General features: G+C 40.7%; 1 protein-coding gene and 1 long non-coding RNA gene across 3 annotated transcripts in view; one reads left to right on the top strand and one right to left on the bottom strand.

The window, feature by feature from the left end:
* The window catches only part of gbf1 (golgi brefeldin A resistant guanine nucleotide exchange factor 1), a 79,025-nt gene extending 60,132 nt beyond the window's left edge, over positions 1 to 18,893 (bottom strand). For both annotated transcript variants that reach the window (XM_017421724.3, XM_017421723.3), the window contains exons 1-3: positions 18,756 to 18,893; positions 16,101 to 16,205; positions 14,372 to 14,438 (exon numbers count right to left, since the gene is read on the bottom strand). In XM_017421724.3, coding sequence (XP_017277213.1) covers positions 14,372 to 14,438; positions 16,101 to 16,196 — 163 coding nt within the window. In that variant the 5' untranslated portion in view covers positions 16,197 to 16,205; positions 18,756 to 18,893. The remainder of the gene's footprint in view (positions 1 to 14,371; positions 14,439 to 16,100; positions 16,206 to 18,755) is intronic.
* A 116-nt stretch (positions 18,894 to 19,009) lies between these two features.
* Positions 19,010 to 23,818, top strand: LOC112450693. The gene is made up of 3 exons (XR_003039368.2): positions 19,010 to 19,107; positions 19,213 to 19,316; positions 23,707 to 23,818. It is a non-coding gene; the product is annotated as an uncharacterized LOC112450693 (long non-coding RNA).
* Positions 23,819 to 24,081: the final 263 nt, after the last annotated feature.

Consider the following 24,081-nt stretch of genomic DNA (forward strand, 5'->3'; position numbering starts at 1 on the left):
GTTGTGACCAAAACCACACAGTTTATTTCCATAATCTATTCCTATCCAGCAAAGCTCCTACTGTAGAGGCTACTTATTCCCAGAATAAGAACTACTTTCTAAACTGTGTGCGCCGGCCAGCTGACGGAGGACACCGATAGAACATCATAATGATGGCTCTGTATCCCAACGCTTGTTTTGGTAGCCCCTCCTCCAACGGCCTTTTCAATACATCCCTATAAATGCACCTGTACGTAGATTTCTCTTAGCAGTTATCTAAATGTGAACGCCAGCTTAACATCCCTCCGAACTCTGGCTGGATGACTGGATGTCTAATATTGTTTATCTATTGGGCCTAAAAATCCTCCACAGTGGTGCAACTGGTTTTTTTTGCCATGATATTACCTTCAAACAAATATAAATAAATCTCATTTACTGTCTCCATGGTCATTGTTTCCATCTTGCAAAAGCAGCAATTTTGCTTGATCTAAAGCCATGACCTCATAGAATTTTTTTTTTTTTTTTTTTTTCCACAAGTATCTTTTAATTTGTCATTTCTAAAAAAAGAATTCCTTGTGAACAGGGTGTCATTTTCGTCCACATGGAAACATTAAAAATGACCCAAACGCTGTAGTAAATATGCCAGGCCTGTACGTGGCACTGAGATGCTGCCACAAAAATACACCAAAAACAGGAAACAAGGCGTGGAGCATACGTATAACGCTTACACGCTGGGTGCAAAATGTAAACAGAATTCAGTGGACATGCCCTTTAATTATAGGTTAGATCTTTAAATAATTGCATTTAGGCCGTCTAGATGAAGACACAAGGGTGACATTTCAACTCTTGCAGCTGTTTTAAAAACAAAATACTATTTTGGAGATCCTAAAGTGCCTTGTAAACATAAGGCTGAAACAATAAAAATAACTTGCGTAATCAGAAAAAACGATTTTGTGTAGATGACCCCAAAGTTTGCTGGTGTGGCCTCAACTGGAACATGAACTCTGCAGAACAAGAACTATAAATCTGACATTTGTCTGCCTAAGCACAATGTTTACAAGCAAATGTACTTAGCATAAGCTTCATGTCAGATGAAATGAATTATGTTTTATTAAAACAGGAACTACATTCTCAGCGCTGATATATACTTACACTGAAGAGATAGACTTTTTTTTGCTTAATACATAGATAGTAATTCAAGAAAATATTTCATTCTAAATAGATGCTCAGATACTCTGATTTTTATTTTTTATTATTAAAATAGCACAGTTCTGTTTAGTCTAAAACAATAAACCCTGTAGAAGTCATGTGTCTTTGTGAAGTCCAAAGCCGTAAAAAAGAAAAAAAAAAAAAAAAAAAAAAAAAAAAAAAAGGAACAGAAGTGTAGGTGAACATGGTTGTACATGTTGGCAGGTCTATTTCGCTTTAAGAGTAATCAACACCTTCTAGTTGCAACAGGTTGTTAGCGCGTCTCGTCGTCAGCTGCGCTGCTCTGCTGCTTCCCCTGTCAGCACGCCGGCTTTTGTCAAAATTTGTTATCGGCGGCGCTGATCCCATTCTATTTAAGAAGGGGTGCGTCAACACTGCTGCTGCATGTGTTGCCCTCTTTTGATTAAATAGATGCGCTTTGAAATGTCGCCAGTTGTTTAATCGCGCTCATCGCCCACCCGCCCGCGAAGACGTGCCCATGAGCGCCCACCTGTACCCAGCAGTCACCCACTCCTGCCATCCCTCAACAGAAAATGTCGACCCATGTCACCTTTACAGCGCGCAGTCCCTTCAAAAGCCCAGCTGCGGCCCAGAAATAGGACAGCCTTTTTTTATTCCCGGTTGTCCACTCAGAGGGGGCGACTGTCTTTTGCCAAAGCACAGTCCCAAGCTCAAACGGGACGCAGATGACAGCTATATGAAGGCGGAGTATGAATTTGTCGAGTGATTTAATCTAAATAAAATGGTAGTTTGATCCTTTCCACGAGTAAGCTTTGAATGTGTCACTAAGGTCCCGGTCATGCAAGACTATCGTCTCGTTTTGATCTCCAACCTCCTCCTTCAAAAGACAACAAGAAATGCACGTAGTGGTCCAAAGCGAACAACAACATAGTATGATGTGCAGCGCACGTTCAGAATCTGTGAGAATCCAAGCTTGAGACCAACAGCGGTGCAATGCTTAGCTAATTGGATATGTGTATTACAATGTCTGTGGTCACAGGACCCTTATGGGGCATGAAATAACAAGCAGCTGTGTGTGTGTCAGGAGATTTTGTGTGTGTGTTTGTGTGTGAGAAGGATAGCTGCTGAGAGGTTTATTAACCCAGTCTATCAAGGCAGTGTGGGATTCACACCGAGACACCGAAGGCTTAAGGATGTGAGCGCCACACAAGCAAGACAGCTCCTCTCCAAAATACTAATATGGAGCCTTATTTTCAACCACAACAACACTAACACCCACCTACCCCTCTCCAACGTCTAAAGCAGAGACCTCCAAATCAGCACCGGCTGCTTCCACAGCTCGTGAACCGGAGCTACGATTCGACCGGCTTTGCTGTCCAACCGAAGAGATTATCAACAGCAGCCTCGGTTCTTTACCACCAACTTTCCATTGTGATTCATACTGCCAAGCGTTGTGTATTTATGATAATGTTCAAGCGGGCAACATAAAGCCTACTTTACAACCCTTTACCCCCGTGTAACTGTCAATGTGGAATTACAGGACTGTCAAAGCTGCGGCGGATTTATGGGTCCTATTTTAATCTTGTTTTCACAAGCGCGTTTTAGAAGCACAAGCTCTTGCAACTTAGCATACGTCAGAATAATGGTGGCTGCAATAACTGGTTGTGATTTTTGCAATGTTTCGAATGACACGGTTCCCTTTGAAAAATCAAACGGGGTCAAGTGGTTTCACACAATTAACAAGATCGATCCCACTGTTATGATTTTCCAGAAGAGAGCCGTCAGTAACTGGCCTGAAAGAATAGTAGGAAAAAAAAAAAAAAAGTATAAATAATGATCATTACCGATGCTTTTATATCAGTTAGGCACATGTTTTAGAGATAAATAAGCTCCCACATGTTCAAAATGTAGCTTAGCAAGCTTTTAGACACCAAAATCTACAATGAAACTACAATTTGGTTCAATTAGGACATCCAGGTATTTCTGAACTGTATGGTAATGCTCCATGTGTCAGTAATTTGTTTGTAAAAAATTGTATACATTACTATTATTACCAGAGTCTGAAAAAAATTAAGGCAGAGCATGGCAAAATAATTATGTTCACCATTTTCCAAACATTAACAACTTAATGTTGACGTACCTTTTAATTTTAAAGGTTAAAATGATCTTCGAAACCAATAATCACAGATCTGTTAAGTTATATTGACTAGATAAAGTGGCAGTATTTAAGTTTCTTTATCTCTCTGGTGGTCCTTAAGCTGGTATGCATCATCATATAAAAGACAAAAAGAAAGTACTTATTTTCTGTCTCTTTATGCCTATACTCACTGTTTAGTTATGTGTTCTGCTAACTGGATTTATACACTTTTAAGCTATGGAGCTTATGCAGTTCCGACATCAAGACTGTTTATTCTGCCATGATTGATGATAATTTGCTGTATATTGCATAGAGCTATGTGCATTTAGCATTGTGTTAATACACATAGGTGGTCATGTACATATTCCCAAGCAAAGGCCAAGGTAAGACCATCAGCCCGAACTAAAGATCAAGTTCTGAAGTTTGAACCTGGTCATGTCACGCTGCCAAACCTGGTCAAGCCCTCAGAGTGGGACAGGACCTGCAAGGAAGGAGCCAGTCAGGGGCCTGAAGACAAATGCCCAGACTGGAGTTTGATTCAGACAGCAGGGTGACTCACAACAAAAACGCAATGTGTCATCAGACCGGGGAAAAGTTACCTAGGTGACATGAAAGTGCGTCTCGCACAGAAGCCTCCAAGAGAGCAAAAGACGAGAGTAATGATGTCCAATCCTGGTCCTGCAGGGCCACTATCCTGCATGCTTTAGGTGTTTCCCTGCTCTTCAGCAGGTCTTCAAGTTCTGCGGAAGCCTGTTAATCACTCAGTCATTCAAATCAGGATAGTAGCCTCCAGGATTGGACACCACTGGACTAGAAAATGGCAAGAAACTTTGTTACTACTTCTACTTCCTCTAGAAAGTCCAGTTTTATTGTCTCTTTAGCATTTTTACTAGGGCCATGACCGACCATTTTGGGATTTTTTTGTTTGTTTTAAGTTTTTTATTATATTGTTTTGTTTTTGCCTTTTCCTTTTTCAGCAACTATGGAATTTGGTTTGTCCCCTCCCCACTTGTACAACTTTTTGTCAAGCATTCCAGAGGAGCATTTCCCGCTTTTAACAGTAATCACACAACATCATAATACGGTAACAAAGGAAGCTTTTTGTACGACATGAGAAATAAACAGAGATCATGTGAATCTCTGATGTAAGTAAGCTGCTCTAATAGAGCAAAAATGATGTATGACCCATCTGTGAAGAACCAATTGCCTTGTGTAGCAAGTGATTTTGAAGGGAGTGAAAGGTTCACGGTAAAACACCAAAAATACACAAAGACATGTACTCCAAATCCCATCATGTGACTTGCATGTGGGCTAAATTTAGAGACTTGCTCATTTACACAACGAAAACCAACACCTGACACCTTTGGAAATTGTCAATACAGATCCATAGAGCCAGCCTTCAAAATGCTTCTCAGCCAATCAACATGTCACCACGTGCCGCTCATGAGCCTGTTTTTAGAGCTGACCTCCACTGTAGAGTTGATACTGGATTCAGAGGTGTTGAAACATCCCGAACCTACTTAATACCCACTGTTTTATTAATGACCCAAACCCAGCAGTGAGTAATTAAAGCTACACTGAGCTCAAAGCCCAAAAGCTTGGGAGCAAACAGCAGGGTGGGTTTAGGTTGGAGTAACTTTCCTGTGGTGAATCCAAATTACCACCTCGAGAGGATCATCAGATAACAAATCAGGTTACACAAAGGAAAACACGGAAACTCTTACCATCTCGTCAAAGCTGACAATAAAGGAAAAACAAACTGATAAATACAGTGCTTGTTGCCTTTTGTGTCTGGACGTTTGGTTGGGTTTAGAAAAAACATCTAAATGCTCAGCTTTTCAAAAAGTAATATGTCTTCAAAAGACAAAACAAAAAGTGTTAAATACATCTGCTGCTGGCTGTGTCGATTTGCGCAAGCCCTTGTTTTTGTGTTTTCAGGTTTTACAAAAGTGTAATTTTAAAATACAACATTTTTTTGATTGACCATTTTGAATCAAGCAGTAAAAATTAGTCCCAGTAACTGAAAGAATCATCCATTTGCATTAGAGTATTGCACTGCATTGACTCTCATTGTCTTGAAGCAAAACTCATTGAATTGTGATAAAAGGCTGAATTGTGTTGTAATGAGGGGCTGAACTGATATGTTGTTTTTTTTTTTTTTTAACTGAATCAGATTTGTGTAGTTTCTGAACAAAGAAAAGTGCTCTAAAACTAAACAGTGTGAAAATCAAAAGTATTCTTAAGCTCTAAAATTGGCTTTCCATTTTTGAGTTTTGTAAATTGTTGTACTTTGTGGTGGACTTTTTATGCACTCTTGTGATTTTTTTTTTTTTTTTGCCAGTGTTCTGAAAAATGGTCTTTCATTGGCTGGATGTTGGTCCTACTCACTTGTGTATTTTGTTTGTCCTCAGAATGTCCCACACATTTGAATTAATTTGCAATGATCCTGTTTCCTTTTTCATGCAGCTCGGAGACGGTCTCCTTCACTACCGTAGAGATTACCTTGGAAACTACAGAAACATCTTTTAAAAGCAAAAACTACAAAGACATTTTATTGATACCATTACTTTGTTGAATGTTCAGTGTTCCACTGAATTCGCCTGCTTCTGTATTTCTTTCTGTCCTTTCAAGCACCGGTTCTGCTGGAGGCTACTTCCTGTTAGACGAGAGTCTTTCCATCCCACTGTTGCCCTCTGCCCCATGCTTGCTCAGGTACTTACTTTACTGGTTTACTTAGACAACGTTTTACTAATTGGCATTTTTTAATATACTAAACTTTTTTTTTTTTTTTTTTTTAAATTGGATTACACGGACTGTCTGTATTTGGGTTTCAATCTAAATCTATTTTGATCTGAATTGGATTGCATGTACACTAATTTGTTTTGGACCTTTTTGTGTACAGAGCCCTGAGAAGATTTGTGTTGCAAATTTCCCCCCAAAAATAAACTGCATTTAATTGAAGTATTCTTGTTTAAAAGACAACACACATTTAAAGATTGACACAAAGGACACAACACTTACTTTACAATCTAAAGGAACTAATTGAACATGACAAGTTAATTACTTTTTATCAATTTGGCTTTTTTAATTTATAATTTTTGATAAAATTCCCCCAGGCACAATGAATAAAGGATTGTCAATCAAAAGCCTTTTTTTGTGAGCAAACCTTTACCCAGGCTGTCCTCCACCCTCCACCTATCCCTTTTTTTTAATCTGTGGCTCATGGGGCCTAGTTTGTTTTGTTCGCATCTTGCCCACTCTTCCTGTCAGCACATCGAGATCTCCCATGGCACCTTCGACCCTCTCTTCTATCTAACCTCTCAGCTCTCTCAGAGCCTGAACCCCCACCTAACGCACTCCCCAGCCGGCATGATTAATAGCCCTCTGCTGGGACTCTCCATCCACTCAGCACATTGTTGAGAGCCTCTGAAACAGGACAACAGTTGCATCCCCTCTTCACACTGGGCCTAAGCCCTGCCTGTCAGTCCCCGGTTAGGGCACCGTTAACTGGCCAGATTTACAGCTACTAACCAGCACTAGGTGGCAGCCAGTCTGAGGGGAGGGACCCACTCCAATTAATCATGGCCATTTTATTGGGGACTTCTGCAAATGCTAGGCCAAATGCTTGTCGCTGTACAGCACCTGCATAATCCGTGGCATGTCCCATCATCGATCAATCACAACTACGTATTGGGGCAACAAGTACTGGAGCGTCATGGAATTTATCTGGAACGTTATACAGCTAAGAAGTTGGTTCACTGAAATCAAGCAACATTGCATCATCAGTAAAATAATCATACATCACGGGTAATACATGCAGAGTAACGGCTGGATTGAAGATAAAAAAAAGTCAAATCTAAGACTAACATATACAGTGTTTACTGGTTGTTCTTATTGTGGTGGTGCGTTTTTAAAAAAGGTATACTGATTAGATGGTACATGTCATATAGCTAGATTACTGTAAATTTTTTTCTCTACAATTTTAAAATGTGTAGTAATAAATAACATACCAAGAAACAAATAATGACCAAGTTAGATGTCTAAAGTTATGCCTTTTTTCCCCCCTTTTGTGACCCCTAGTAGTGGTCCCAGTGGGGTTTTTGCATTACAATTCAAAAGCCGCCCATCACTAATAGCAATTTCAGTGCCTACATTCACTGTGTTTTCCACGTTTCCAGTATTTAAAAAAAAGCTGTCTTTATTTCGCAAAAATATTTACACACTTACGATTTTATGAAACGTAAAAAATATATATTGTTTTTTTTTTTTTTTTATGCTCGTGCTGTCTGCTTTCTTGTTTTCATTGTTTCCATTGTCCCATCAATCTGAAGTACAAAAGGGTCAACAACTGGTTCAAACCTCCAGACAATATGAAGGAGAATAACAATGTTTCTGTTTCACACTTTGCATTTTGCCTGCAGGCATTTCAGAGGCCATATTCTGGGACTCTGTGCAGTGGAGGGAAATAAAGCAACATAGTTCATGTGATAAACGGCTGGGGCTCAAAAAACTGAACTACTTTGTACTTGTGCTCATACGTACATATACAACTTGCACTTTCCGTCGCTCTTCCATAAGGACACTTGTCCAGGCAATACATGAACATGATGTCGTTTCAAAGAGGTCCAAAATGTCCTTTCTGACTTATCCGCAAAAAGCAGCTGGATTAGAAGTTTTTCCCTTGACACTTAAAAATAATCTGACATTAACGTGTCGACTCCAGCTGCTCACTTTACTGTCTTTTGGCCGTGTCATAAAAATAACACTGACAGCAGGGATGAGTCTTGTGATCTCGTGCTCAAAGCGAGGAGACAATAGACACGCAGCAGACATCCTAAGCATTGCCATGAGGCATATTCTCTTTGCTCCGAATGCCCTCGTGAGTAAACATTTTTTGGGCGTAAGTGGCTAAGTGACATGAATTATTGTCGCTCCTCTTCAGGATTCGCCAGTTGCCGTCTCCTGCTTCAATTGGGAGTGATATATGAGTAAAGATCAGGTGTCGGGGAAGAGGACGGAGGGGGGGGGGGACCTAACCAGATGCCAAGTACTTGGGCTGCAGCCACCCCAGAGGACTACCAGTGCCGGTCAGACCACAGCTGGGGACTGACTCAACACACAAATACACACACTTGACCTTGACATCAGACACATACAAATGGAAAGCAAGATTCATCTCTTCACAAGTGACATGACGGTAAAGCTGGAACTAGAAAATTCCTGCAGAAATTTTGAACGGAGCCAATGCAGCTGGTGCCTGAAATTCCAACATCCATCATAAAGCCCAACAGTAACTTGGTACTTACTTTCGTGATAATCTAAGGTGACAAAATGTCTTCGTTTTGATGAATAAACTGTTTAAGAAGCGCAAAGAAAACCAAGATCAAAAGTAACGTTAAAGCTTCTGCCAGTGGCCCATTGGGGTCACCGTGGTAACCACACACGTAGACAGACAGAGACCCAGACTGGAAAGTAAGCCTCGGTCAGTCATTGTTTAGTGGCAAAATCATCTTGCTATCTTACATGTAAAGTGTCAAATTCCAAGCCTCAAGGCTCCACTGTCCTGGGAGTTTTAGGTTTTCCTGCTCCAACACACCTGATTCAAATGGCTGAATCACCTCCTCACCAAATCATCAAGTTCTCCAGAAGCATGTCCACAAGTCATCCATTTAAACCAGGTGTTTTAATGCAAGAACACTTCTAAAACATGCAGAAGATGGGCCCCCAAGGAACGGAGTTTGACACATACGGTCTACTGTGTTTTATGTAGGAGATAGTTTTAAAAAAAGACCCTTCGCTTCTGGTTTTTGAAGAGAAATTTCTGAATTCAGACACAATAGAAGTCAATGAGGATTTGAATGTGTGCATTCTGAGTTGCGGGGAGAGTGGAAAGAAAACCATAAGTCTGATGGCAGTTAGAGACACGCGGGGTGAAAGAAGACCCAAAAAAAAGCCTATGTTTTGATGTACAAGCAACATCTGAAGTGTACAGTCTGTGAGGATAAAAAGTTTGGTGGCAAAACTTCGGTAGAGTTTAGACAGCTCAAAACTTCACCAAGTTGAGCAGTCTGTTGTACCATCTTCAAAAATGCTCAAACGCAAACTGAGTTTGTGTAAAAACTAATGGTGATATCAAAAGTCCAGTTCAGTTATGTGAAGTCCAACTTTCCGTGACCTTTTAAAACTTTGAACAACGTTTCTACTGTGAAGTATGTCTGATCTGTAGAACTCCAAAGAGGGTGTACTGCAGAGTTTTTCCCAAAACTCATTCTTGTCTATGGGGACGTTTTGTTGACATCTTATGATGTACTGCTACCAAAAGTCATAGCACACTGTCCCAGATCAAGCCACATGTTTTAAAGTATTTTTTCCAATTGTTTTTTTTTCCCCAAAGCTGCAGGAAAAAAATGGCAAATCAAAAAATGTGAAAGAAAAAAAATAATGGGCAAACACATTGAAGTACTTTTAACTATTGAGGGTGTGACTAAAGCGTGGATTAGAATATTGGAAACCAATGGGTAAATGTTGTAAAATATAAGTGTCTTGTGTCAACAGGTGACTTAATTTTCTGACAACAGGTAAAGTAAGTAAACTAACCCGACCCAATAAGTGTTACTTGCTGGGATTCGACGTCATATAACATGAATCAGAAGTGCTGCATTTCTACAATTCCTTTGCCAAATTAACACTGCTTCCTGCCGCACTTTGGGGAAACCAGAATAATTATCGGAAAGGTCAGCTGGATAGGAATCAAATCATCTTCCACAATGTTCAAACTGCAAATCCACTTTTATGCCCCCCTGATATCTGCTTTTGGTGTGGTGCTGGTGATTCTAGTCAATTAGGGATGTGCTTGTGAATTTTGTTAGTGTCTGGATGAAAAGGAGAGGGCTGTCAGTCAAAAGGCCACTGCGGTTATGTGTCTGGGGGGGGGCTGCGAGGGGCTCTAAACCTGTATTTGTATGAATAAAAATGAAGGGATTTAGGAGGAGACTGTTTCTGCTGCAGACTTGTCAAAAATCTGACCTTCACAGCGGCGGAGGAGGTTTTGACGAGAAAGGAGGGCGAAAGGAAAGAATTAAAGACTTGAGACGTTAAGGCTCAGTGGCTTCGGAATAAAGAGGTGAAAGTGAAAAAATTTCTGAGAGCAGATGAAGTAAACTATATTTCAGGGGGAGGTCTGCACGCACTTTTCCCTCTCTAAAATGTAGATCAAACTAATCTGCAGAATTACTCAAAACAAAGTCAATTCCTGTTTAGAACTTCTTTGACTGACTCAAATTTTTCTCTAAGACTTATAATTAATAGCATATAAAGATTTTTTTTTTTTCTCCAACTTATGGTTAAACTGAAAGTTTGACCAAATATCCAAAAATAAAGTCACTTGTAGAGATTAAGTATAGCAAAATGAGCACATTTAACCAACCAGCATTTAGACTTCTTAATTGATCTGCTGGGAACGGGATCAGATGATCAAGCTGAAAAATGAACGATTCTTGTTTTTTTTATATTATGCGGAATGGCTTTGAAGATGAACGCTCAAAACGGTGAGGATACTCGAAATATTTGACGTAACATGTGTTTGAGAAAGAGGCTCCACGGACCGCATGAAGGGCCTGTCTACAGATATTATATGAAAAATATCATATCTAACAAAAATGCTGAAATACCCATACCGCACCACTAGGTGGCGAGAACGTTCACAGTAATGACATATCAACATACGGTACAAAGAAAGAACATTCATAACTTTACTAAGCCTCTTCCCAAAACAACTTTTTTATTTTGATACAGTTTACAATTTTCTCCCTGCTGTTAACCATTTCAGCCCATGATCAAAGTTTAATGGTGATGAGATCAAGGATGAAGCGAGACAGATGTAGAAAAAAAAAAAAAAAAAACACACCTTCACTGATATTTCAAAGTGGTGTCAACTAGTAGGACCAATCTGACTTTTTCTTTAATCAAACTGTAGAGGGTAAATTCTACAGTTAACCCCCGCTCCATCTGTGTCAGCCATTGTGTCCTTAGGCAAGACACTTCACCTGCCTTGTCTACTGATGGCAGTCAGAGGGTTCGACTGCAATGCAGCTTACCACCATCAGTGTGTGGATGAATGCGTGAATGACTGATTGTAGTGTGAAGCGCTTTGGGGACTAGATAAAGCACTATACAAGTGCAGGCCATTTACCATGTACTAACCAACTCATGTGGTTTGTCAAGTCTTCGCTATGGTTATTTTTCATGATCGAGCGCAAAAGAAATTGGACAAAGCAAACTGGATGAAGAAGAAAACAGGAGGATTAAATTAATCCAACACAAAGTTTCGGAAAAACTTCAACTATGCTGAAGAAATCTTTACACCATAATTACAGTTCACTCTCCCATCATCAGGATAAGGTCATGATGAAACAATGATGCAACTTTGGGAAGCTAAAGGTAATTTAAAAAAAGGGGGGTGGGGGGGGGGTGGATTTGCTTCTTCCTGGCTAGTTAGTGTATTTGCTATTGTGAAGCCTTAAAACGCCCATTGTTGGACACTTTTGCAGGCCAGTGCACATGTACAAGACAGATGCCGGCATGTGGAAAGCATTCATTTATATGAGTCTAATGAAGTTAGGGATGGGGTATTAGATAGCAGGCTCAAATCAGACCGTGCCACTGAAATCAGAGAAAAAAAAAAAAAAAAAAACGTCAACTTCCTGACTGAGCAAGGTGGAGCTGAGGCATTCCAACACATGGTCTACCACGGCCCCTTCTGCGACTGTGCTGGCATTGTTCAGGAGACCAGAGAGGACCTTGTGTATTTTCCAGGAGTTGAGGCGAGCTCTTTTTTACCCCCCACCCCCACCCCCCCTCGCTATGAGAAAAGAGAGACAACACTTCCTTTCCCAGAACAATTTATCTCTCTGGTTGACAAGACTCCCTGCTATATTTACCCAACTAAAATTGCAGATGATATACTTCCAGCTGCAGTACTCGGCTCCTCCGTGGCACATGGTCCTGTCAGTCAAACTCATTTCAACGGCCCAAGAAAAAAAAAAAAAAGACAAAGCAGGCAACACGGAAAGACGGAAAAGAAGGAAAATGAGGGGCTGAAAAAAACAGAGGAGCTGAGAACTCTTGTGGGGACCAATTCGTGTTTCCTTTGCTCGCTGGCTCTTGTTGTTAGAGGGAGCAGAGATACACGCTAGAATGAATGGAATTACTGAGCTTTCATTAGGCAGACAGCTGGGCCACTGCGGGACCTCAAAGCAGGAGCGAAACACAGCCCACCCGTACGATTTTCTACCAAAACACTGCTGTATGTCTGCATGAAAGATACCGCCAAAGAGATCCTTTAGGCGGTTCTGGCTCTGGAAAACAAAACAAACTGATCAGTTTTTTTGATCAAAACAGAACTCAGCTCTACTGTATTTCCGTTTTGTCTTCTATCAGGGGCATAGATCCATCTGTTGAGAGGCCGCATGTGCAGGAGATTTGGCTTTTTAGGTATGGAGCAAGACCTCTAAACAACCGTGACATGAACTTATTTGATGTAAATATCCTGAGAGAAAATATATCTTCCACTTTGGTGAAACACGGCAACGAAGCGCAGCTTTCAGTGAGCTGATGTACGAGGAGGAAAAGGGAAAAAGAAGGGTTAACTAGTGTGGTGGAGTCCTCCTCAGCCAGAAGTGCCTGTCCATCTCACAGCCCCGGAGGCATTCCCTGGAGGAGGCCCGAGGACCGCTCGAAGAGCCAGCTCGTGTCCCTCGGAGCAGAAGGGGAGCTTTCACAACGGAACTGTGAACTCTCGAGTGCTCCATTACTGCATTCAGGGAAATCACAGAATAGGGTCCAGGGTTCCCTCGTGTTTCGCATTTCCAAAATTCCAAACTTTTCCGCACTCAGGAGTCCAGATTTCACTGTCGGCATGAGATCACTTTTGACCTTCGAGCACAAACGTTCATTATGACTTTGAAATCCAAAAGTGATCAGAAGGTAATTACAGAACCTATTAAGCTGTAAATATCTGAAATATGATTGTAAATCTATACATATTAGAGATACAAACCAGTTCCTGCCAAACCGTTGTATGGTATTTCAGTAAAGGAGCGACACAGATGTGCACCAACATTTTTACCCCCAAAAACAGAGAAATTAAGCAGTGCTACTTACTTCTATTACTACACTCAACATGGTAATATTTTGGCTTTTCTGTATTTTTTACATTATATAAGACTCCAAACTAACTTTTTACTCTGATTGCATTGGTGAGCCTGACTTTTTCCCGGTTAGGTGCACTACCAGGGTGTATTCACACCAGGAAAGTCCTTTGGGCCGCTTGTTTGGTCCGGACCAAAAGTGGACTTTATTTTTTTCGTTTGGTGCGGTTTGCATTCACATTGTGCTTTTTTGTAAGCGGACTATAATTTATAAACAAAGCCACGTGGGTGACGGTCTTTGCTCCCATTGGACAGAAAGACGGGGGCAGCGGTTGAAGTACAGAGCACAGACTCGGAAATAAAGATGGAAGTCCTGCGTGCTGGATTTGTTATGTGCACATTCGTTCTGTTGGTACAATTACAGTACCATTTTGAAATTCAAGAGCAGCTCATTCAACGTCGGTTTAATGACGTTTTACTGCTAATTTTGGAACGGCGCCGGTAAATGCGTGCCGCAACTCGAAGAAACAAATAATGCTATTTGTCCCATGATGCTTAGCAACGGTAGCCCGTGAAGTCCAAAAAGGCGCATGCTTTACGTAGTTAGTTCGGTTCAAGTCCGGTCTGTATTCACACCAGAAGCGAACCGCACCAGAGTTCGTTTGGAAGCGGACCACCTCAAAAAGCGGGTCTCGGTCCGGTTGTTGGATCCGCACCGGAGTTCGCATGACTGTATTCACACCTGCACAAAAAGTCCGGACCAACGCTGGAAACGAACTCTGCTTTGATTAAAGCGGACCAAATGTGTCAGGTCTGAATACGACCTTTAGGGGCCGCCCACATTTTACATGGCTCCTTTATGAGGGGAGGGAGATTATCGGCACCCCCTAACCAATCATATTACTCAAAAAAATGAAGAAAACCCATCCCAACACACCTTTTATGTTGTTGAGTACTTCCTTGAGATGACCGAAGCTGTTCAGTAATGGGTCTTGCTCTTCATCCTGTCCACAAAAAAAGAAAAAAAAACACCACCAGGATGGTGCACCGTTGGACATTAGACACACCACAAGGATCTGTGGTGCAGTTCAGTTCAAAAGGTCCATTTTCAAATGTTTAAATTAATTAATTGTACTATATTTAGAAACAAAATTGTAAAGAAAATATTGATGTTGATGGCAATAACATCTCAAAAACGTTGGGACAGGGGCAACAAAAGGCTGTGAAACTAAGTGGTACAAATAAGCAGCAGCTGGAGGAGCATTTAGCAGCTAATTAGGTTAACTGTCAACAGGTCAGTAAGAGGACTGGGTATAAAAAGAGCATTTTAGAGAGGCTGAATCTCTGAGAAGTAAAGATGGGCAGAGGTTCCCCTGCAAAAAGCTGAGGAACAATTTTCAGAATAATGTTTCTCAATAGAAAGTTGAGAGGACTTTGAATATCCCATCATGTACAGTTCAGAACATGAACAGATTTCAAGGATCTGGAGAAATCTCTTTGCACACAGGAAAAAGGGTTGAAGTCAATACTGGATGGATCTAATCTTCGGGCCATCAGGTGGCACTGTAAAAAAAAACAGATCTGATTCTGTTCTGGACATCACTGCGTGGACTCAGGAACACTTCCACATATCACAGTCTTTAAACACAGTTCACTGCACCATACTCTAATACTGTTTAAAGCTCTATTACACAAAGAAGTCATACCTGAACACCATCCAGAAGTAATGCTGTCTTCCCTGCACCAAAGCTCATTTAAAATACACTGAAGCAAAGAGGAAAACTGCTCCGTGGTCAGAAAAATCTAAATCTGAAATTCTTTTTGGAAACCGCAGACGACTCGTCCTTCGTACTAAAGAGGAGGGGAACCATCCAGCCTGTTATCAGCGCACACTTTAAAAGCCTGCCTCTCTGTTGGTATGTGGGTGCATTAGTGCCTATAGCCCGGGCAGCTTACATATCTGGAAAAACACCACCAATGCAGAAAATTATACACAGGTTTTAGAGCAACATTTGCTCACATCCAGACTGTCTTTTTCTAGGAAGGCCTTGCAGATTTCAGCAAAACGAAGCTAAACCTCATCCTGCATCCATTACAGCAGCAGGGCTTTGTTGTAGAAGAGTCCAGGTCCAAAACTGGTCTGCCTGTAGTCCAGACCTCTTACCAACTGAACATATTTGGCACATCATGAAATGTAAAAATCTGATGAGGAAGACCGAGAACTGTTGAACAGCTACAATCCTTCATCAGACAAGAATGGGACAGTGTTCCCTCCAAAACCACCAGCAGCTGCTCCGCTCAGCTCCTAGATGTTTACAGACTGATGTTAGAAGAAGAGGAGATGACTCACAGTGGGAAACATGGACCTGTCCCAACCTTTCTGCGACATGTTGCCGGCATTTAATTCAAAATCACCTTTTTTTTCCTGAAAATTGAACAATTTCTTAACATTTAATATATTTCGTACATTCCATTGCAAATAAAATAGGGGTTTATGAGATTTTCAGTTCTTTGGATTCTGTTTTTAATTTACATTTTACACAACGCCTTGACTTTCTTTCTTTTTTTTTTTTTTTTTTTAGAATCGGGATTGAACACAACAGCCATTTTTTTTATGTTTTATAAGGCTGACACAGCTCCGTGAAAAATGAATGAATACAACGTACCAGTGATGTATGGGTGTTCCATCTGGAGTTCCTCTTTATGGCTCCAACGACAGTGGTTATTTCCCCTTGGACAATGTAGATATTCTTGTCAACCATGCTGGTTTTCTGACAGAAAAGAATCCAAACGGGACATTTCAGTTTGGTTTTCACGTACGCACATCAGTGTTGATCCCAGCTGCCATGCTGTTTCTTGTCTTTTCTTTGTCTTTCTGTACGATCCCTACTCGAGCCACTGATCACAGCAGAGCGGTAAAATCACCCCCTAAACCTCGACTGCACCCGAATGCTGAAGTTTATAGTAAATCTTTCTGTTTAAGATGCTTCATTCTCATGGCTACAGTATATAAAAGAAGCGCCTGCACTACATGATGGTTGTTTTGGAGATGCTCCTCAATAAAAAGATGCCCGTCAGTGGTCTGATTAAAAATGTTGCTTGACGTTTGAGGATTTAGTACTTGTAAAATGTTTCTCTTGTAAAAAAAAAAACACCATATTATTTAACAAATGCTACAAAGCTAGACAAAAATTCATCCAAGTGATAGTTAGATCAAAGAAAAATCAAAAGCTGAAACCCAAGTTGCTAAAATCATGAAACTCAAACTCTAAAACAGAAACAGAATCTAAGAACTAAACAGCAAATTTCCATATCCATCTTGACAATGCCGAAAACCAATACAGATAACCAAACACAGTCAAACTGACACGGTGCTCATGTTTGAGGAGCGGCGCAGCTCAGAATGGTTGGATTAACCTTTTTGTCACATGTCATCAAAGTCATGCTACATAAGACTCTTATTTTGCAATAAGATTTATGAGTGAAGGGACCGAGTACCCAGGGCCAACTTTGTTGAAAATTCACGATGAGAAGTCTGTTGCAAAAAAAAAAGTGCAAGTTTAACAGAATGAAAGTAGGATTACGGAAGTGGGCTTTAAACAGATAATACAAGCGAATCAGTGCTACTGAACAGAAACCAGAATTTTCTTTTCTATCATGAAACGGCCAGAAGTAGCAAGTCCACCTGATTTTAATAACCTCATCAAACACAACATATTTTGATACCATTAGACAGATCTTTTAAAGACAAATCCAACACAATTTGAATTTTTAAAATTGGTCTACTGGTTACCAATTTATTGTCAGAACATTATCCTCAAAATGGGTTAAAATGAATACAGTTCTTAAACAGGCAGCAGTAAAAAGTGTTTAACTTCCTGGAACTTCTGTCCGCATGCCGGGCTGAAGCTGAGGAATTGCTCCCATTGGCTGTAAATATTCAGATTATTTCTTTGCAGATAACGCATGACCAAAGCAGTCAAAAGTGTCAGCTCCCACTCAGCTCTTTGCCAATGTCTATCATAAAATGTTTTATTTAATCAGAGTAGAGAAATGAATGAATGAATTAGCTTGATCATTGCCTGACCCATAGCTATAGCGATACTGTGCGTTGTTTATTTAACGGATTAAGAACATACAGAGGATGAATTGGTTGTGAGGGTACAGGTGGCCTTGCTACCTGAAGGATAGCATCGCCTCCCAGCAAGAAGGCTGCAGGTTTGAATGGATCCCAGCTGGGGCCTTTTTATGTGTGGAGTTTGAATGCTCTCCCTGAGCACTTTTTTTTCCTTTTAGTTTTCTCTAGCTTCCTAAATCAATCTAAAAGCATGCATGTGGGGTGAACTGGAGAGTTGACGTGTGTGCCTGGCTGTTTGTCTTGTGTGTCTCTTTGTGACCCCGTGATGAACGAAACAACCCGTCCTCTCGTCCACTGACAGCCAGGACAGGTGCCTACCGCACTGTTCAAAGCAGTTTTTTTAAGAAGGAACCACTGCTGTCCTGCTAGAGAAAAATGTGCTGTAGCTATAGATGAATGTTCTTACCGTCTGAGGAATGAGCATGGCACATTTTCAGAAATGTTTAGGTAGTGGCAAGCATGGAGGGTAAATCAATGTAAAAGCCAGAATGCAGATTTTCTTATCAGAACATTGCGTTGTAAGGTGCAAAGAGTTTTCACTGTTTTAGTCAGTGACCATAGTGTTCAGTTCAGTAGCAAAACAGGTTCTCTGCAACTCAAAAAAATTATACATTTACTGAAAAAGGAGACAAAATCCAACATTTATGTCAGAAGATTAATTGTACCTAAGTGCACAGGAGAGGCTTTCCTGGAGATGCTTGCCCGTTTACAGAGTCAGTTTAATCATAGTCAAATCCACAAGCTTAGTATACAAGTGCAAATGAACAGAACCATGCAAACAAGGCGATAGGAATCGGGCAGTTTGTTTAGATTGCAAGGTAGGTAATTAGATTAAATCAGAAGCGTTTGTGCTAAGCTAGGATGCTAATCTGACACATTTTGAGGTTCAAAAAGCTACTGACAGTCATCTGAACTACAAAGAAATTTCAGAACCTATCAGTTGAATGCTTTAAACCACTGTCAACAAGCTCAAATGTTCACTAATTCATTTTAGCCACATTACTGAATCATTTTGACCTGACAGCCAACCACATAGCTTAGCTAGCTACCCTGTGGTACAGGTTTTTCTCCTTTGCCCTTTTTACTTTTTCCTACCTTTACGTTTTTATACCCAGCACAGCAAATCACCTTTTGATACATCCCTAACCACACTATTTAAACACAAAGAAAACAGAATTGTTACCTTTGCGTGGCCGCTAGTTCAAACACGGAGTCCTGGCTGATGTAGCTAATGCTAGCTGGCTAGCTAGCCACGGCCAATAGTGAATGGAGACCAAAGTTCAGTTCACTGCAATAAACAGACAAGCTACAAAAATCGGACATTCCACTGTGTTTCAACGCAATCGTCCCCAGCGTCACTTGTTCATTCAATCGCTAAAAAAAATGTCCCATACGTGAATAAATGAAACAACTTCCTGTAGCTGTCAATCTGGCTTTGGTAAACACACTGACGTGGAAATGCTGCGCCGCCTCAACCGAGCTTGACTCTGGAGTTTTGATTGACGTAACGCCACAGCGGTCGGGTTAGGCGAAATGTGGGTTTCTGACTTACGGGAACTTATTGTTTGACCAAAATTCATGATACTATGGGCATAAATGGTACTTAGTTGGAATGAAATGACGCTTATTTTGTGTTACAGCTCGGTGAGGGCGGTGCATGGTTAGCTGCGGAGCAGGATGTTAGGTTGCTCCAGGTTGATGACGAAAGCAGGGCCTGGATCTCCACTGATGCTGCATTCCTGATGTAATCCCATTTTTAAATCTGTCTAATCTCATTTAGGTGACGTCTTCATTGACAAAACTCCAACACCTTAAGCTTTTTGACTCTGAGCTGTAATATGTAATATAGTTTCCTTTGTATTATCATGATTTTAGTGATTTTTGCCTGAAATGGAGCCTGTTTCACTTTGTTCTATGGCTACTGTACCCCATTTTAAACTCACACTGCATTATTTTTCAAAAGCCTTTTGTGTGTTTCATTTAGTAGTTATCACAGAAATTGAAAAATGTCATGCAGGCATTTGCATCACAGACGTTTTCTCATCAAAAGCCCTGATTTATAATCAATAGGTCTTCAAAGTTTTTTTTTTTTGCTAGGTTGAAAAAATACAAATTGTATAAATGGAGGTTTAAGATGTGACGTGCCGAGCTGTAACAAACACTGAGGCTTGATATGTTTTCCTGCTTATAGTTTCTTCTGTATTTTATTTTATTATTTTTTGAGAGAGACTGTAGCTACGTCAGCATACTTTCAACTATTTTACCCGTTTATATGTCAAAATGTTCAGTTTGTGCAGGACATCACAGCAACAACTTCTGGTTTTTGTAATGTTTATGTTTTTTGAGATTTTTAACTTCATTTACATTTTTATACCTCATTGAAATGAATAGAGAACTCTTCAAATCCTTGTACTCTTTCAAATCTACTTCAGTATACCTTCTTTTTTTTAGCTTTAAGATACTTTTTTGTCTTAAACTTAGCTTTTAGGAACCATTTTTGCTCATTTTTGGCTTTTTGATATGGTTTAGCTAATTTTGGCTTGTGTGACTAACATTTTTCTATTCGGGGTTTTAGCTGCTGTTGTGCTGTTTTTAGCTTTTAACTGTTTGGTTGGTTTTTGCAATTTTTAGCTTTCGTTTTGATTGTTTTTAATTTAACAATTCACCTTAGTTTGGAAAAACAAAGTTTAATTCTGACTGTGCTGATGAGCTAGCCCAACAGGGCCTGAAAACCAAAGTGTGATGTTGCCGTTTTAAAACATCTTAAATCTCAAACCCTTCATAGTGGTTTGTGCAAATGCTTGTTTATAAAACTTGACGTCACAGTTATTTTGAATTACACTGTTGTTCTAGCAGAATACAATAATCCTGCTGGAACTGCCCCAGGTTGCACTGGAAGTGTTACACCTAGCTGCTGCTGCCACTATTTGCGCTTTTAAATCATTACGTATCGAGAAACTGAAGGTGGTATACAGATTTACCAAACAGTGTTTACAAAAAGTGCTATCAGCATTTTGAGAGTAGAGTTGTTTTGAGTTATAAGCAAACCACGTTGCTCTTGGTCCAACTTGGACTAGCCTTTAGCTCATCAGTCTGGTCAGAATTAACTTCTGTTTCTTCAAACCGAGGCCGAACAAAGAGCTAGCCACAGCATGCAAGATACTGTTTACAACTCCTCAACAGAATCCAACTTTGAATCATCAGAACTATCGCTTTAAGACAGCCACTGAATCCATCTGCTCAGCCATTGTCTGCGCTAAACACCAGAAACCGGTTTTACAAACCACCCCTTTCAATGAGGCTGGAGAGAGGCCAAAACCCCACCTACGCTGTGCTTCAGGTCTTCTGGCAACAGCTCATATTAATGACTGGTGGTTGAGGGTCAACCTGGGAAAACAACGTCAAGAGTTTATTACAATCAAACCTGAAGCTCTGCTTTAAGGCCAAACATCACTTCGGTCTCATCTATCCAAAGGACATTGTTCCAGAAGTCTTGTGAATCAGTCAGATGCAACTTTACAGACCTAAGTCGTGCTGCCGTGTTGTTTTTAAAAAAGAAAAGGCTTTCTTCGCACAACCCTTCCAAACAAGCCGTACTTCAGTCATTTTTGTGCTTCATAAACTTTAATCTCTAACCTGCTAACTGAGGCCGGTGGAGTCTGAGATGGAGCTCATGAGTATCGTACGGTCTGACCTTGGGGTGAATTCACTGTGACGTCCACTCCTGGGAAAACTGGCATTTGTCCTAAATATTTTCCACATATGAAAAATCTTTCTTTCTGTAGAATGATGGATGGACTTCAAATTGTTTGGAAATGACCTTTAACCCTTCCCAGACTGATGAGCAGCAACAGTTGCTTCTCTCAGGTCATTGCTGATGCCTTTCCACCTTGGCATTGTGTTAGCACACTTGTACCAGCAAACTGCTAAAAATCCTACTTTAATAGGGGTATTTACACTGATGAGGATCAGGTAACCAAAACCAGTGGCATCATAAGCTGTATTATTGAAAAATACATGTCAGCAGCCAAGTCTATCCATACACGTATAATTGCTTAGTGATAATTATAAACATTAAGTATCTGGAAAACATTAGCCACCCAAAATTATTGTGACTTTTTCCTCATAGGAAGCAGGCTTTCTAAAGAATGCTTTAAAGCAAATTTGACATTTGAGTAAAGACTAAAAAAACTGAACTTGGACATTTCAAAACTACAAAAGGATGTAGCAAACCTGTCAAAGAATACGAGACTGACCGCAAAAGATGTATCCGCTCAGTATTCAGTGAGTGAGGGAGCTCAGATTTCCCAGCTGCATTCCCACAGTATCCCAACTGTCTGTGCAATCAGAAGCTCCCATTTGCTCAACACCCACACGCAAAGTTCTTTCCTATGTTCAAAGCATGTAGATTTGTGTCAGACCTGTTTGCTCACTGCAAACTGTTTGATCACCTGTGAGATTTGTAATTGCAACATTTCATCGGCAAATAGAGCCGAGACCTTTTTCTGCTGTGGCAGATACCACTGAGGTAATCACAACACTTAGCTTCACGCGGTCCTCGCAGCCTCACGTGCGTAATTGTAATGTTTTCCAAACGGTATGAAAATAATATGTACGATATGTTAACATGTCTAACTGAGGCTTTTTTTTGTTTTGTGAATTCCTCTCCTAAAATGTGTAAATACAAGAGAAGATAGTCTAAAATATCACCAAACATTTGGTATAAAGGAGCTAGATAAGGGCCACAGGTTACGAAGGTGTTATATCATCTCTAATCTCATTTCAAGATTGGTAAATGTGCCCCCATCTCTCCTTAATAAGGAAAGTCCGAGCAGAGTTTATGTTTATTCCTCACTAAGTTTACATTGAAAAACCCAGGACTAGGTACAGTGTACAGGGCAGATGTATGAATATAATCTCACCAACAAAAGAAGGTTAAGCATTGAGACAAAGTGGTGGAGTTGATATGAAAAGGGAGGGTTAAGTGACTTGGCACAGAACGCCAAGACTGTTTTGCTGGGGTGCTGTCTCAGGAAGGGAAAAGGCATGCGGTCTCGAGATGCTAGGGAGGTCAGGGTCCTTTATTCACAACCAGAGGTAACCTGAAGTCATACTTCATGACTCCGCACACTATGATGCCAGGAGCAACACTGGTGTTTTTCTCCACAACACTGGCAGGACTGGTCCCCTCCCCTTGGCACCGCCACACACACACACACACATACACACAATGGTTATCTATGGTAATAAAGAGCTGAGAATAATTCCTGAACATGAACACCACTCATCATCAGCCCATGCCTCCCAGTTGTGGCACCGCTCCAAACGCAGCCACCTCTGCTCTGGGGTTAATGGCAGCCAACGCACTGAGCCTCTAGTCTGGCTGGTGCCAATCACTGAGACGTGGTATGGGATAACACAGGGTGTTGTAAAGAGTCCAATACCTGTGGCCGAATAGCAGGTGCAGATGTCATGGGGTTCTGTAATGCGTGGCACATGATCTTCCCTTAGTGTGGTCTGTCTTGGGTGACCAGAACTTTTATCATATGCGAAGGCACTCCTGTAGACCCATTGATTCCAACATTGGGCCACTGTGGCATCTGTACCCCACACAAGCCATGCTATTGCAGAATATAACCACCTCTCATGCAAGCCTATGATGTGACCCCGATCAAGCTCCCTCAGTGCTGATAATGACATCCAAAGTGTCTTTGAGACATCCTCTGTGTCTGGTGACCTCCACTTACTGTTTTGACTGACTGTTGGATGCTCCAGCAACTGCCTGATAACACTATTACTCCACTCGTGATGGCACCACTTGGCACTTTGGTGTTTGTTCTAGACGTAACAGCTGCTTGAAAATCAAATTATTTACAAATGCATCACTGGTCTGCATGTGGTTCCAAATTGGACAATTTGTTCTGGGTGCTTAACTTTTTTTATTTTGTGAGTGAGTGTATTAAACATGTCTTTAACATCATCTAGGTGCTACAGAATGTTTTACAATGTGTTCCTCAAGCACCTACTCAAATACACTCCTATTGTACTCATACTGTGCTTCCTATTATATAGTTGCACTCCTTATATTCAACTCCTTTTTAATGGGCTCATCTTGGGCATGTTGTTTGTTCCAGAGTGACCAACACAACCGCACTGGCTGACTTACGACAAATGCTGGTTAAGACGCCATCCTACAGCAGTGTGTGACCAACCTGGTAGGCAGCATGAGGAGGAGGTGCCAGGCTGTTGTGGCTGTGTATGGTTCTTCCACATACCTCTGAGGTCCCTGTTTATTAAATGAATAAACTGCTAAATTGCCAACAGGTCTTGATTCTTCAGACTTTAATCATACAGCCCAATAAATGACACCAAACAAGAGTTAATAGCAAAATAAGCTGCTTGTGGCAGAAAAGATTTCATGGGCTCAACCCACAAACGCGTTTTCCTAAGAAATTTTGCATCATTTTCAGAGAAACAAACAGGCCTTCCTATGGTATAAGATTTATTGC

This window comes from Kryptolebias marmoratus, linkage group LG22 (genome assembly GCF_001649575.2).
Source record: "Kryptolebias marmoratus isolate JLee-2015 linkage group LG22, ASM164957v2, whole genome shotgun sequence".
Taxonomy (NCBI): Eukaryota; Metazoa; Chordata; class Actinopteri; order Cyprinodontiformes; family Rivulidae; genus Kryptolebias; species Kryptolebias marmoratus.